The 15,406-nt window shown below is 40.8% G+C and overlaps 1 protein-coding gene across 4 annotated transcripts in view; it reads left to right on the top strand.

Annotated features, from left to right (window-relative positions):
* SENP5 (SUMO specific peptidase 5) overlaps positions 1–15,406 on the top strand; it is a 61,778-nt gene that overhangs the window by 21,416 nt on the left and 24,956 nt on the right. For all 4 annotated transcript variants that reach the window (XM_044252077.1, XM_044252076.1, XM_044252075.1 and 1 more), the window contains exon 2: positions 9,045–10,585. In XM_044252077.1, coding sequence (XP_044108012.1) covers positions 9,076–10,585 — 1,510 coding nt within the window. In that variant the 5' untranslated portion in view covers positions 9,045–9,075. The remainder of the gene's footprint in view (positions 1–9,044; positions 10,586–15,406) is intronic.

The following is a 15,406-nucleotide window of genomic DNA, read 5'->3' as shown; positions in this document are numbered from 1 at the left end:
AGGGAGCCTCACAGGCAGCTCAGTGCCAGGACCCTGGGATCATGACCTGAGCTGAGGGCAGACGCTTAACCAACTGAGCCACTCAGGTGCCCATCTTCTTTGATTTGTTTGCCCATTGGGTATTGGTAGCACATTGTTTAACCTCCAAATGTTTGTGTTTTTACTTTTTTTTTCCCCTTCTTTATAGTTATTTATTTTATTTTATATTCTGTTTATTTGACAGAGATTGAGACAGCGAGAGCAGGAATACGGGCAGAGGGAGTGGGAGAGGGAGTAGCAGGCTTCCCACAGAGCAAGGAGCTGGATGCAGGACTTGATCCCAGGACCCTGGGACCACGACTTGAGCCAAAGGCAGACCCTCAATGACTGGGCCACTCAGGTGCCCCTGTAGTTATTTATTTTAAAAGTAACTTCTGGGGCGCCTGGGTGGTTCAGTGGGTTAAAGCCTCTGCTTTCGGCTCATGTCATGATCTCAGGGTCCTGGGATCGAGCCCCTCATCAGGCTCTCTGCTCAGCAGGGAGCTTGCTCCCCCCTCCCACCGCCTGCCTCTCTGCCTGCTTGTGGTCTCTTTCTCAGTCAATTAAATAAATAAAATCTTAAAAAAAAAAAAAAAAAGTAACTTCTATACCCAGCATGGGGCTTGAACTCAACCCCAAGATCAAGAGCCACATTCTCTTCTGAGCCAGCCACGTAGCCCTTTTCCTTTTGTGTGTGTGTGTGTGTGTGTGTATGTGTATGATTGATTTCTAGTTTTATCCTGTCTATTCTGATTAGAAAAGATACATAGTAGGGTTTCAGTCTAAAATTTATTGAGACTTGTTTTGTGGCTTGACATGTAATCTGTCTTGGAGAATGTTCCATGTCCACTTGAAAATATGTGTATTCTGTTTTTTGGGTGAAATGTTTGGTGTATATCAGTTATGTCCATGTTGTTTAATGTGTCATTCAAAGACATTATTTACTTATTGTTTTTCTGCCTGGATGATCTACCTATTGTTAAAGTCTCCTACTGTTATTATATTATTGTCTGTTTCTTCTTTTATGTCATACTTGCTTGATGTATTTAAGGGCTCCAGTATTGGATGCATAGACATTTACAATTGTTATATCCTCTTCTTGGGATTGATACTTATCATTATGTAATGCCCTTTTTTGCCTCTTTTTTCCCCTTCTTTGTCTCTTGTTACAGTTTTTGTTTTAATGTCTGTTTTGTCTGATAATAGTGATGCTACTCTGGCTTTTTTTCCCCCCCCTACTACTTCCATTTGCATTGAATATCTTTTTCCATCCCTTCACTTTCAGTTTGTGTATGTCTTTTTTAAATTTTTATTTTATCTTTTTTAAGATTGTTACTTATTTGAAACAGAGCATGAGCAAGGGTAGGGCAGAGGGAGGGGGGAGAGAGACCTCAAGCAGATTGAGCCCGGCATGAGATTCAGTCTCACAACCCTGAAAGTATGACCTGAGCAGAAACCAAGAGTCATTCCCTAACCAACTGAGCCACCCAGGCACCCAATCCTGTATATGTCTTTTTTTTTTTTTTTAAAGATTTTATTTATTTGAGAGAGTGAGTGTGGGGAGGAGTGGATTGAGAGGAAGGAGGAAAGAATCTCAAGCAGATGCCTTGCTGAGCATGGAGTCCTACCGGAGGCTCGACCACAAGATCATGACCTGTGCCAAAACCAAGAGTTAGATACCTAATCCACTGAGCCACCCAGGCACCCCTGTATATGTCTTTAGGTCTGAAGTGAGTCTCTTAGAGGCAGCGTATAGATGGGTCTTGTTTTTTTGATTCAGCCATTTTGTGTTTGGAGCATTTAGACCATTTACATTGAAAATAATTATTGGTAAGTATGTATTTATTGCCATTTTTAAATTTTTTCTCTGATTATTTTTGTAGTTCTGTTTCTTTCTTTTCTTGTTCTCTTTGTGATTGGTGACTTTTGTAGTGTTCTGTTTGGTTTTCTTTCTCTTTATTTTTTTGTATCTGTTACAGATTTTTGGTATGTGATTACCATGGGATTCATATATAAGTATATCCTAAGTATATAGCAGTGAGCATATATTAAGTCGATGGTCATTTAAGTTCAGACACATTCTAAAAGAACTTGTTTTATTTCCCCTCCACATTTTATGTACATGTTTCTGTATTTTACATCTTTTAATTCATTATTGTCTTACATCTAATTATTGCCTTTTCTTTTCCACTTAAAGAAGAAGTCTCTTTTCCATTTCTTGTAAGGACAGTTTAGTACTGATGAACTCCTTTAACTTTTGTTTCAGAAACTTTCTCTCAATTCTGAATGATCATCTTGCCAGGTAGAATATTCTTGGATATAGGTTTTTTCCCTTTCCACGCACTGGCCTGCAAAATTTCTTTTTCTCTCCCTCCTTTCTTTCTTTCTTTTTCTTTCGTATCTTATTTACTTATTTCACACACAGAGAGAGCACAAGTAAGGTGAGCAGTGGGGAGACGGAGATGGAGAAGCAGGCTCCCCGCAGAGCAGGAAGCCCAATGTGGGATTCGATCCCTGGACCCTGGGATCATGACCTCAGCTGAAGGCAGCTGCTTAACCAGCTGAGCCACCTAGGTACCCCTGGCCTGCAAAGTTTCTGTTGCAAAATCAACCGATAACCTCATAGGGTTTCCTTTGTATGTAACTTCTTACTTTACTCTTGCCTTTTTAAAAATTTTCTCTTTAAACTTCGACATTTTGGTTATTATGTGTTACAATGGTGACCTCCTTCAGTTCATCTTGTTTGGAACTCTATCTTTCCTGAACCTGGATATCTGTCCTTCTTCCAGTTAGGAAAGTTTTAAGGTATTATTTCTTCAAATAACTTCTCTGCCCCCTTTTCTCTCTCTTCTCCTCTGGGACCCCTTTAATGTGAGTGTTTGTTCACTTGATATTGACCAAGAGATTGCTTAATGTACCTCATTAAATTTCTTTTTATTATTATTATTATTTTTTTTTTTTTTTTACTTTTCAGCTTAGGTGCTTTTTTTCCCCTTCTTTTTTATCTTCAGCTTGAGTGCTTTCCATTGCCTTGTTTCCAGATTGCTGATGGTTTCTTCTCATCCACCGATTTACTATTGATTCCCTCTAATATATTTTCTATATCAGTTTTACTGTATTCTTAAACTTTGGTTCTTTTTTTTTATTTTCTATATCCTTGTTGGAAGTTTTCACTGAGTTCTTTCACTCTTCTCTCCAGTCCATTGAGCATCTTTAATATAATTACTTTCAACCCTTTATCAGACCTGACATATTGCTTATCTCTGTTTCATTTAGTTCTTTTTTTTGAGCTTTTGTCTTGTTCCTTCGGTTGGAGCATATTCTTCTGTCTCGTTTTGCTTGACTTCCTGTGTTTGCTTCTATGAATTGGACAGAACAGCTACTCGTAAACTTGAAGGAATGGCCTTGAATATGGTGTTCCCTTTGTAGGCTGTGTGTACTTGGTGGCTTGTTGACTGCCTGGAGCTGTGGTTTGTGTGGGCTGGGGGTTGTGGTGCACTCTGCACTGGGGCTGCCCTGGTGGCATGACCAGAGCTTAAGTGGGCTTGGCCTGGGGTGGCCCTGAGGCTTTTTGCACAGAGGGGCCTCTTGCAGGATAGCTGAAGTCAACGGGGTGTAGGCCAGGGGATTCCTGGGGCTGTTTGTGCAGAGGGTACCCAGGCAGGGCAGCTAAAACTGAAGTGGGCATGGCTGGTGCAGTCCCTGTGCATTTCCACAGAGGGTGCTTTGGTAGAACAGCTGAAGCTGAAGTGGGAATAAGCTGGTGTGTTCTGGGACTGCACAGGGGTTACTCTGGTGGGGGCAGGTGTAGACCAGGAGCCTGGGGCTCACTGAGGCAGTAAGGCAGAGCACCCAGACCCTGACCCCATCCATGCCATCAGGGTGGATGGGGGATTGTAAACTGGCACTTGCTAGTCCCTTCAACTCTGGGAGAGTCCCAGCAACTCTCTTATCTTTTAACAGTGTTGTAGGTCTAGTCCTCTTTGTACTCTCGTTACTCTTTTTTTATTTTTTAAAGGTTTTGTATATTTGACAGAGCACAAGCAGAGGGAGTGGGAGAGGGAGAAGCAGGCTGCCCGCTGAGCAGGGAACCCAGTGTGGGTTCCCTGGATCCTGGGATCATAACCCTACCTGAAGGCAGATGCTTAACTGAGCCACCCAGGCATCCCTAAAGGACAGTGTTTATATACAGTCCTTTGGCATCTAGCCCTATACAGTCAAAATGTTTTCTAAAATGTGGGTAATTTTTCCTGTGTCTGCTTTTTTCAATGCAGTTATCTGTCATACAGTTAGTTCATTTGTTACTTGTATTTCATTTTGGATTCCTTTTGCATTCTACTTGATCTTAATTTTATTTGTGTGTTTAAGTATATGAAGCATCAACATGGTTGTAAAAGTCAGAACTTTTCAAACAGGCATATTTAGAGAAGTGCCACTCCTTTCTTGTCCCTCTACCATTTTCTTGTTCATTTGGGAACATCTCAAGGGAGATGTGAATCTCCCTTGCCCTATATGTTCTCATTACTTTCTGGTTTATTCTCATGTTTGTATTTTTATTTTTTGTCTATTTTGGCGGAAGGGTTTGGGTGGAGCACAAAAGGGCAGATACAGGTTTATTTTCTTATTTTTTCTTTTATGAAAGGTGGCTGTTTGGTAAAGAATTTAACCTTGCCTGAAAAGAAATCCTTTATCCTTGGCTTCTGGGAAATAATCTCGAAGGCTTTGGATTGTCATATCTGATTCGAATGTCTGTATTTGCCTGAGGACTTTGGATACCAACAGTCTAACAGATTGCTTGATTTAGGATGGGGGTTGGCTATGACAGAAAGACCAGTGGAATGATTTAGAGTAATGACTTTGGCATCAGCGGATCTCCAGAGGGGCTGAAAAACTGAGCTCCATCATGTGGGCAATCACTTTTGCTTAAAATCCCCGAATAAAAACTCTGGATATCAAGGCTCAGGTGAGCTTTCCTGGCTGGCAGTATTGTCATACACTGATGTCAGGAGGTTAAAGCTGTTCTACTCCATGGTAAGAGGACAGCTGGAAGTTCCACACTTGTTACTTCTCTTGACTCTGCCCTATGTGCTTCTCCACTTGGCCGATTTTAATCCATATTCTTTAGCTTTCATAAGCCATAACTATGAATATAATAGTTTTCAGTGGGTTCTATGAGTCGTTCTGACAAATTATCAGACCTGAGGGTGGTTTTGTGAACTCCCTGAGCTTATAGTTGGTGTCTGTGTGCCACCGTCTTGGTGACGCACTATTAATACTGATTTGACCTTTACTTTTTTCACCTAACCTGGAAATCATTCCATATTAGTTCATAGAGTTCCTCTTTATTCTTTTCTTTTTTAATTTTTTAAAAGATTTTATTTATATTTAAGAGAGAGACATTGTGACAGAGATAGAGAGCACAAGCAGAGAGGAGAGGGAGAAACAGGGGCTTGATCCCATGCAGGGCTCGAACCCAGGTTGATCATGACCCAATCAGAAGGCAGATGTTTAACCACCTGAGCCACCCACGCGCCCCTATTCTTTTCTAATATATATATATTTTTTTTTTTTAAAGATTTATTTATTTATTTATTTGACAGAGAGAAATCACAAGTAGATGGAGAGGCAGGCAGAGAGAGAGAGAGAGAGGGAAGCAGGCTCCCTGCCGAGCAGAGAGCCCGATGTGGGACTCGATCCCAGGACCCTGAGATCATGACCTGAGCCGAAGGCAGCGGCTTAACCCACTGAGCCACCCAGGGGCTTTTTAAGTAATCTTTATACCCAACATGAGGCTTGAACTCACAACCCCAAGATTAAGAGTTGCATGCTTTACCTACTGAGCTAGCCAGATGCCCCATCTTTATTCTTTCAGAACTTACTCATGTAGAAGTATAACTTACTCAAGAAGAAGTAGTGTAGAAGAACCCTACTTTATTCAAGTACTGTCCTTGTAGGTTTTCAGTATTTTGCAATTACAGTGTTGCAGTGAATAACTTTGTATTATGTATTTTCATTAATATTGGAGGTGTATCTTAAGGATAAATGACTAAAAATGGGATTGTTGGATTAAAAGGTAAATACTTACCTTTTGTTAGATTACCAAATTCCCTTCCAAAAGGGTTTTATTAGTTTGTATTCCTACCAGCAAAATATGAAAGTTTCTTTTCTCCCACCAACAGAATGTGTTGTGATAATTTTTGCCAGTGTTTTTGTTGAGGTATAGTTAACATCTAGCATTATATCCGTTTCAGTTGTAAAACATGACTTGCTATTTGTATACATTGCAAAATGATCACCATAGTAAGTCTAGTAAGCATCTACCACCATATATGGTAATCAAGTTTTTTTTCTTGTGATGGGGATTTTTAAGATTTATTCTCTCAGCAACTTTCAGATATACTGTACAGCATTATTAATTATAGTCACACTGTTGCATATTGTATCTCCATGACTGACTTACTTTATAACTGGGAGTTTGTACCTTTTTGACGTGTCCCTCCACCCATTTTGGGCAACTCCCCAACCACCTCTTTGCCCATTTTCTTTTGAGTGAAGTTGAACATCTTATGTCTAAGGGCTGTTTAAAAATCTTTATTTGCAAATTGTCTCCGTATGTCTTTTTCCCATTTTTCCATCAGGCTTTTTTGGTTTTGTTTTCTTATAAGATTTATTTATTTATTTGAGAATGAGCATGTGCAGGGGGATGGTCAGGGCAGAGATGGGGAGGGAAGAACCTCAAGCAGACTCCCCACTGAGCACGGAGCCCGATGTGGGGCTCAGTCTCACCTCTCTGAGATCATGATCTGAACCAAAATCAAGTTGGTTGCCCTACTGGCAGTCCCCTGGGCACCCTTCCCCACCCTAAAAAGAAATTTGAGAGAGAGAGAGAAAGAGAGCTAGGTGAGGAGCAGTTGCAGAGGGACAAACCCTGATACAGGGCTTGATCCCATGATTCTGATAGCATGACCTGAGCTGAAAAGGATGCTTAATCAACTGAGCCACCCAGGCGCCCCAGCCCTTTATTCTCTGTTGAGTTTTTGAATTCTATTTTACATTTCCAAGGTCCCCTTATTGTTTGTGATTCTTTCTTAAAAAAATATAATAACCTATTCTTTTTTTTTCCCTTCACTGGATTTTTTTTCTTTAAACATTTTTTTTTTTATTTGCAATAAAGAGAGTGAGAGAGAGAAAGCACAGGTGGGGCAATTGGCAGAGGGAGAAGCAGACTACCCACTGAGCAGGGAGCCTGATGAGGGGCTCGATCCCAGGACTCTGGGATCATGAGCTGAGCTGAAGGCAGACGCCCAACTGACTAAGCCACCCAGGCACCCCTATTCTTTTTTTCTTTGTAGACAGTATTGTTTTTTTTTCTTCCTTCTTGTTTTTTTTTTAGTGTGGTAAAATATAGGTAGCATAACATTTACCATTTTAATCACTTTTAGGTATAAAGTTCAGTTCAGTGGCATTAATACATTCACATTGTTGTGCAGCCATGGCCACAGTCCATCTTCAGAAGCTTTTTCATCTTCTTAAACTGAAACTCTGTACCCATTAAACAATAACTCACCTTCCCCCTGCTCAGTCAGTTAAGCATCTACCATCAGCTCAGGTTATGATCCCAAGGTCCTGAGATCGAGTGCCGCCTCAGGCTCCTTCCTTGGCGGGAAGCCTGCTTTCCCCTCTGCGTGTTGCTCCTCCTGCTCATGTGCTTGCTGTCTTTCTCCCTCCCTCTCTCTGACAAATAAATAAATAAAATCTTTAAGTTATTGGCAAGCTGAAATTAAAGTACTGTTTTTTTGATTCATAGTCTTGTATTGTTTCTGTCCCATCTTTAGCGGCTCTCACCTTTCCTTCTATGCTGAAGAGCCTTCATTAGTAGTGGATCTTATTAAATCTGAGGGGAAATCCTGCTTGGTTTTGACTATCATTTTTATCTACCATTCCTAATAAGTGTGTTACCAGAGCTTGTGTGTGCGTGCGTGTGTGTGTGTGTGCACGTATGCACATGTGCTTTTTACTTAAGAGCCCAAACCCTAACTGTGTGAAAGCACCTGATGGACTTTTGTCCCTGCATGGTCACTCAGAGTTTCTGACTGACTGACGAAGAGGAGGCTGGTCTCCCTCTTGAAGTACTGTTACTGCTTGCATTTATTTAATATATGCTTTTGCATGTCTCTTTACAGCCCAAAGTACCTGCTCTTTCTAAAATGTGATGTATGGAACAAAGTATTTCAATATGGAATCAGAGTTATTTATTTATTTATTTATTTGACAGACAGAGGTCACAAGTAGGCAGAGAGTCAGGCAGAGAGAGAGAGGAGGAAGCAGGGTCCCCGTGGAGCAGAGAGCCTGATGCGGGGCTCGATCCCAGGACCCTGGGATCATGACCTGAGCCAAGGGCAGAGGCTTAACCCACTGAACCACCCAGGTGCCCCTGGAATCAGTCTTAAATGGTATGTGGTCCCTCCTTCCTTCCCTATCCCTTAATTTACAAGTGAGAACACAGAATTTGGGTGACTTAAAATCACTTAGCTAATGAGAAGCAGTGCCAACACTTAAAGATTCTCTTCTGCTTCCCTACCCTGTCCACTCCATAAAAAACTGGTGGAAATGATTCTTGAAATTTATGTCAGAGGCAGCTATACTAAATGGGGTCATGTGAGAGTATTTATGTGTTTCCAGTTTTCACTCTGGGGAAAACCTTGATCAGGTAATGATTTCATTGTGTCTGATAGTCTGTTATTTTTTATTTTGAGAGAGTGAGTGAGCAGGGGGGTGGGAGAAGCAGACTTTCCACTGAGCATGGAGCCCAATGGGGCTTCGATCCCAGGGATTGTAACCCCAGCTGAAGGTATGCCATCACTTGACCTGCTAAGCCACCTAGGTGCCCCTGGGTCTGATAGTCTAAATTGAATTTTATATGTTCTTATTTTTCTTTGAATTTTGTAGCTTATATTGCTGTGATTAAATCTTTATGACCTTAATTTTAGAATAAAAGTAACTTTTCTCTCTCTTCTTTCTCTCAGCTTCATCAAGATCTCATTATGCATCAGAAAAATGAAAAAACAGAAGAAAATTCTATGGAGGAAAGGAATTCATTTAGCCTTTTCTGAGAAATGGAATACAGGGTTTGGAGGTTTTAAGAAGTTCTGCTTTCACCAACACTTATGCATTCTGAAAGCCAAATTGGGAAGGCCAAGTACTTGGAGCAGGCAGTTGAGGCATTTCCGTTGCAGAAAGAAGACCCTTCAAATCCAGAAAACGTGGATCCAGGATGCACCTTTTTTTGCTAAGACAAAGTCCCATGTGGCTGCTCAAAATGTTAGTACTTTGTCCTCTAAAGTGAAAAGAAAAGACTCTAAACACTTCATTTCCTCCTCAAGGACCCTTTTAAGACTCCAGGCAGAGAGGCTGCTGTCCTCAGCAAAGAACTCTGACCATGAATACTGTGGAGAGAAAAGTGTCTTGAAGACAGTTGCTGACTTACCAGGAAGTAATGTTTTAGGTCAGGCCAATGGTCACAGACCTAGGACGGAGCCACAAGCTTCTGACTTTCCTATGAAGTTCAATGGGGAGAGCCAAAGTCCAGGTGAGAGTGGCACAATTGTGGTCACCTTGAGCAACCATAAGAGAAAGCGCTTTTGTTATGGCTGCTGCCAAGGTCTGGAGCACCACAGGAATGGGGGACCCCTGATTCCAAAAAAGTTTCAACTTAACCAACATAGAAGAATAAAAGGATCTCCTTTTATGATGTATGAGAAATTATCCATGATTAGATTTCGGTACAGGATTCTCAGATCCCAGCACTTCAGAACAAAAAGCAAAGTTTGCAAGCTAAAAAAAGCCCAGCGAAGCTGGGTGCAGGTCACTGGGGACCATCAAGAGACCCTTAGGGAGAACGGTGAGGGTGGCAGTTGCAGCCCATTCCCTTCCCCAGAACCTAAAGACCCTTCTTGTCGGCATCAACCATACTTTCCAGATATGGACAGCAATGCTGTGGTGAAGGGAAAGAACTCTCATGTGCCTGATGGCCACACTAAAGGAAGCCCTTTCTTGGGCAAGGAGCTTAGTTTAGATGAAGCATTCCCTGAGCAACAGAATGGCACTGCCACATATACCTGGGACCAGTCACCCTGTTCCTCTCCTAAGTGGGAGTGTACAGAGCTGATTCATGACCTTCCCTTACCAGAACATCATTCTAGTAACATGTTTATCTCGGAAACCGAAAGAGAAGTCACGACTCTGGGTCAGGAAAATCGGACAAGTACTGTCAGTGATGACAGAGTAAAACTGTCAGTCTGTGGGGCAGATCAATCTGTGAGTAGAGTAGATGGGCCTGTGTCTGAAAAGCCTGTTCAGAATGAGAGCTCATGCCAGATGGATGAGGATGGATCTCTCAAGCAGAACATTCTTAGTTCTAAGTTGCTGGACCACCCTTACTGTAAAAGTCCACTGGAGGCTCCCCTGACATGCAGTGGACTCAAACTAGAAAATCAAGCAGGAAGTGGGAAGAACAGTCAGAAAGCCTCTCCAGTGGATGATGAGCAGCTGTCCATCTGCCTTTCTGGTATGCACTCTTCTTTATTCTCCCCCAACCTCCAGCCCACAATTACAGTCCATTGTCTAAAGTCCTGTTTTTTCCTTCCACCCATAGATTCCCTTTAAAGCACTTAGTTCTCTTTGAAGCCTTCTATATTGCTGTATGACCTAAATGTTCCCTAATTTAAATCTTCGTTGATAGATATTTGTATTACTTCCAGTTGTTTACTTCTATTTAGATAAGTTTTTCTGTAAGTTAAATCTGTAGTAGTGGAATTGATGATAAAAGAACACCCTTTTAAGAGAATTGTGAAATTACTCTCCAGAAAGTTGAATGAGTTTATTTACACTTATTAAACTTTACTAACCCTCTAGCTCATGAGAGTTTTGGGTTATTTTTAAGACTTTATTAATTTATTTGAGAGAGGCATGTGTGTGCATGCATGGTGGGGGTGGGGCTGCGGGAGAGAGAGCATGCCAAGCAGACTCCTCACTGAGTGAGGAGTCCCCCAACACTGAGATCATTACCTAAGCCAAAATGAAGTCAGATGCTTAACCAGCTAAGCCACCCAGGTTCCCCAGGAGTTGTTTTGATTTGTGTTTTGTTTGTGTTGTTTTTTGTTTTTGTTTTGATTTGCATTTTTAAGTTAAAGTTTGAACATCTTTTTCTGTGTTACTTGGCCATTTTTTGTTTATATATATTTTCCTTTGCCTATTTTTCTGTTGGATTGGGTTATTTCTATTTTATTTATTTCGGTATATGAGAATTTCCTATATGGCAGGCACTTTGTTAGTTCTAAGAATGTGGCAGGGAGTGGGAAACATTGGTTCCCACCTTCCTAGACCTTAGCATCATTCTAAAATGTTAAATTTTAGCTATAAATGTCATAAGCAGGGTACCTGGGTGGCTCCGTTGGTTAGGCATCTGCTTTTGGCTCAGGTCATGGTTCCAGGGTCCTGGGATTGAGCCCTGCATCAGCCTGCCTGCTCACTGGGGAGTCTGCTTCTCCCTCTGCCTGCCATTCACCCTGCTTGTGCTCTCTCTGTCAGATGAATAAATAAAATCTTATAAAATGAAATAAATGTGACAAGAGTTTAAATTTTTCCTTTCCAAAGGTAAAAGTACCCTGATTTAGTGTGTGGTAATTTTGCTTAAAGAAAATTATCAATTCTTCATTGTGAAACTTAACTGTCTTTATGGGTTCAACTTTTTACATCCTACTTTAAGAAGTCTTCTTGTCAAAATCTGCCCCGTGAGTAAGCTGATGTAAACATTTTTGGAAGATAGTGTGGCAGTATCACTCTTTGACCCATTCCCCTTATTGGAATTTATCCAAGATATGAATATATTTCTACAGGGATATTATAGTATTGTCCTGGTAGTAAAAAAACAGGAGCCAACTAAAAAAAATTTCTATCGAAGTATAAGTTACAGCATATCCACATAGTAGTATACTATGAAGCTGTTAAGGAAAACATTCAGTCTGTATTTTGAAACTGAAAGCTGTCTATATAAGAGAAAAAATGCAAGTTGCAAAACTGGATGATACCATTTTGTTAAGAGAGAGATGCATACATATAGGATAAGTACATGTATATTTGCGCACGTGCATTTGTATAGGTTGTATCTGGAAAGATATGTCATTTTTACCTTTAAAATGATTTATTTACTTTAGAGAGCGCACATGCACACAGGGGCAGAGGGGCAGAGGGCAGAGGGAGAGGGGAACCAGACTCCCCACTGAATGTGGAGCCCATCGTGGGGCTTGATCCCATGACTTGAGCGAAACCAAGAGTCAGATGCCCAACTGAGCTACGCAGGCACCCCCCTCAAAGGGCTTTTTCTGGGGAGGTAGGAGCATTACTTGTTGGTAGTTTAAATAATTCTGAACACTTTGTTTTCCTAATCATTAAGTATCTATAAAAGGTTTTACTCTACAGAATGTACACTTAGTGATCTGTAAAATAATTATCTTAATAGATTGAAGGAAAAAAGAACCTGAAGAACCATTTTAGGGGTTTGCTTAGTATTTCCATGCCCACTGGAAAGAGTTCAAGGCAGAGCAGTAGCTACTGCCCATCACAGCCCTCCCCACATCAGCAAATTACCCAAGTGCAGATAAGCCTACAGTTGATCACCAAATATCTGAGGAAAGCCAGCACAATGAAAAGGACAATTTCAACAAATAAAGGAGCCTCATTAATCAGGATTAATAAAGCAATTAGAATAAGAATCATGTGAGACAATCAGTACAGTAGATGCTCCTTTAACTGACTCCTATAGCATTAGCTAATACTAAGTTCCACGGTATGGTGCATGCTGGCTCTCCTCCAGTGTAACTGCGCAGTATGCTCACTGCAGTGGATTGCAGTGGATTTATCATGAGCCAGTTGTACTTACTACAATTTACTTCTTAATTGTATTAAATACTGCATAAAATTGGTTTCGGAAGGAAAAGAAGTAGATTCCTATGTCAGTTATTCCAAATGGATTAAAAATGTAATTAGAAACAAATACAGACACACAAACTTGTACACAGTGTGGATCAACTTGCACACACGCTAAGTGAAAAAAGCCAGGCACAAAAGGCCACAGACTATATGATTCTATTGATTTGAAATGTTGGGGTACCTGGGTGGCTCAGTGGGTTAAAGCCTCTGCCTTTGGCTCGGGTCATGATCCCAGGGCCCTGGGATCGAGCCCCGAATCAGTCTCTCTGCTCAGCGGGGAGCCTGCTTCCTCCTCTCTCTGTCTGCCTGCCTCTCTGCCTACTTGTGATCTCTATCTGTCAAATAAATAAATAAATCTTTAAAAAAAAAAAAAGAAAAGAAATGTCCAGAATAGGCAAATACAGAGATAGAGAAAGAAGGTTAATAGTTGCCAGGGGCTGGAGAGAGGGAACCATGAGTAGTGCCTAGTAACAGGTTCACATTTTCTTAGTGGAGTAATGCACTTGTTCTTGAATTAGGTGGTAGTAATGGTTGCACAGCTCTGAATATACAAACAAAAAACTGTACACTTTGGGAGTGATGTGTGTGTGTGTGTGTGTGTGTGCAAATCACAACTCAGTAAAGCTGTTAAACAAGAGAGACCATTTTATAATCTCACATTGATAATACATGTTAAAGCATGATAGGAAACTCAAAAGCAGTAAACCAGTTTGACTCCATAAACATTAAAATCCTGCACATAAACGTAATGAGTAATAAAATTTAAATAGTTAAAAATTTAATTTTCACGTTCCTGGATGGCTCAGTGAGTTAAAGCCTCTGCCTCTGGCTCTGGTCATGATCCCAGGGTGCTGGGATCAAGCCCCACATCCGGTTCTCTTGTCAGCGGGGAGCCTGCTTCCCCTCCTCTCTCTGCCTGCCTCTCTGCCTACTTGTGATCTCTGTCAAATAAATAAGTAAAATCTTAAAAAATTAATTTTAAAATTAAAGCTTGTTGCCATTTCAAGGTTATAAAAATGTTCAACCCTGTTTTTTTCTAGACTATTAGTGTGTTATTTTTACATTTTGCCATTTGGCAAAAAGTAAAGATGGATCCCTACTGCATTCTTCACATCAAAATTAATTCCAACTGTAAATATTTAGTTAATAGTTCTAATACTATTTATTGAGTAAATCATCTTTTTCCTCGTGGTTATGAATTGCTCCGTTTTGGGGTCTCTTTCTGGGCTTGGTTTTTCTATTTCTATGCTAGCACTAGGCTGCTTTCATTACACCAAGTTTGTTTTATAATTTGGTGGGACTGGGCCTGCCTTCTCCTCTCTTGCCCTCCTTTTTCACATCTCCTCTTTAATCCTTTTCAAAAATTTCTAGGAATTTTGCACATTTTGGTCCCAAGATTTGTTTTTTTCTAGATTTTTCTTTTAAATTTCTTTATTTGTCAGAGAGAGTGAGCACAAGCAGGCAGAGTGGCAGACAGAGGGAGAAGCATGCTCCCCGCTGAGCAAGGAGCCCCATGCAAGACTCCATCCCAGGAGCGTTGGATCATAACCCGAGCCAAAGCCAAAGACAGCCACTTAAATGATTGAGCCACCCAGGCATCCCTGTTTTTTTCAATTTAATAAAAATAATGGCTTTTGATTGGTACTGCATTCACTTTTAGACTAATTTAGGGACAATTGCATTCATTACACTATTGAATTTTTCTGTCTAAAAATAAAGAATTACTCCATTTATTAACTTACATCCTTTACTAGAATTTTGCGATTTCTACTTAGGTTTGCACATTCCTTAAGGTTAGTCTTAGATATTCCATGCCTTTCTTATTTTAAGATTTTGTTTTTAAGTAGTCTCTACACCCAGTGTGGGGCTCAAACCTACAACCCCAAGATCAAGAGTTACATGCTCTCCCAGCTGAGCCAGCCAGGTGTCCTATGCCTTCCATGTTTTTGATGGGATCTTTCTGACATGGGTATTGTATTTTGTTCTGAGAACCAAGTGGTTACATTTCTTGTAACCACTTGTTTGCCCAATGAACTCCATTCCATATTCACAGCAGGATGTGACCCGGCAGTTACCTCAGGAAAAAACTGTCCTACAGAGTTCGTTTAACATGAGCAATTTAGGGCTCCGTGGGTCAAAACCTTTGCCTTCGGCTCAGGTAATGATCTCAGGGTGTTTGGATAGAGCCCCACATCGGGCTCTCTGCTCAGCAGGGAGCCTGCTTCCCCCTCTCTCTCTGCCTGCCTCTCTGCCTACTTGTGATCTCTGTCAAATAAATGAATAAAATCTTTTTTTAAAAAAATGAGCAATTTAACTTCTGAAATAACAGGTTGTTCTGAAAAAACAGGTTGTGTTTTTTATATTATTACCTTTTGTGGGGGCTTTTTGTTTTAAGTTC

Source organism: Neovison vison, chromosome 6 (assembly GCF_020171115.1).
Source record: "Neovison vison isolate M4711 chromosome 6, ASM_NN_V1, whole genome shotgun sequence".
NCBI classification, from domain to species: domain Eukaryota; kingdom Metazoa; phylum Chordata; class Mammalia; order Carnivora; family Mustelidae; genus Neogale; species Neogale vison.
The sequence above is the reverse complement of the archived record's forward strand: the minus strand, read 5'-3'. Positions and strand labels throughout refer to the sequence as shown.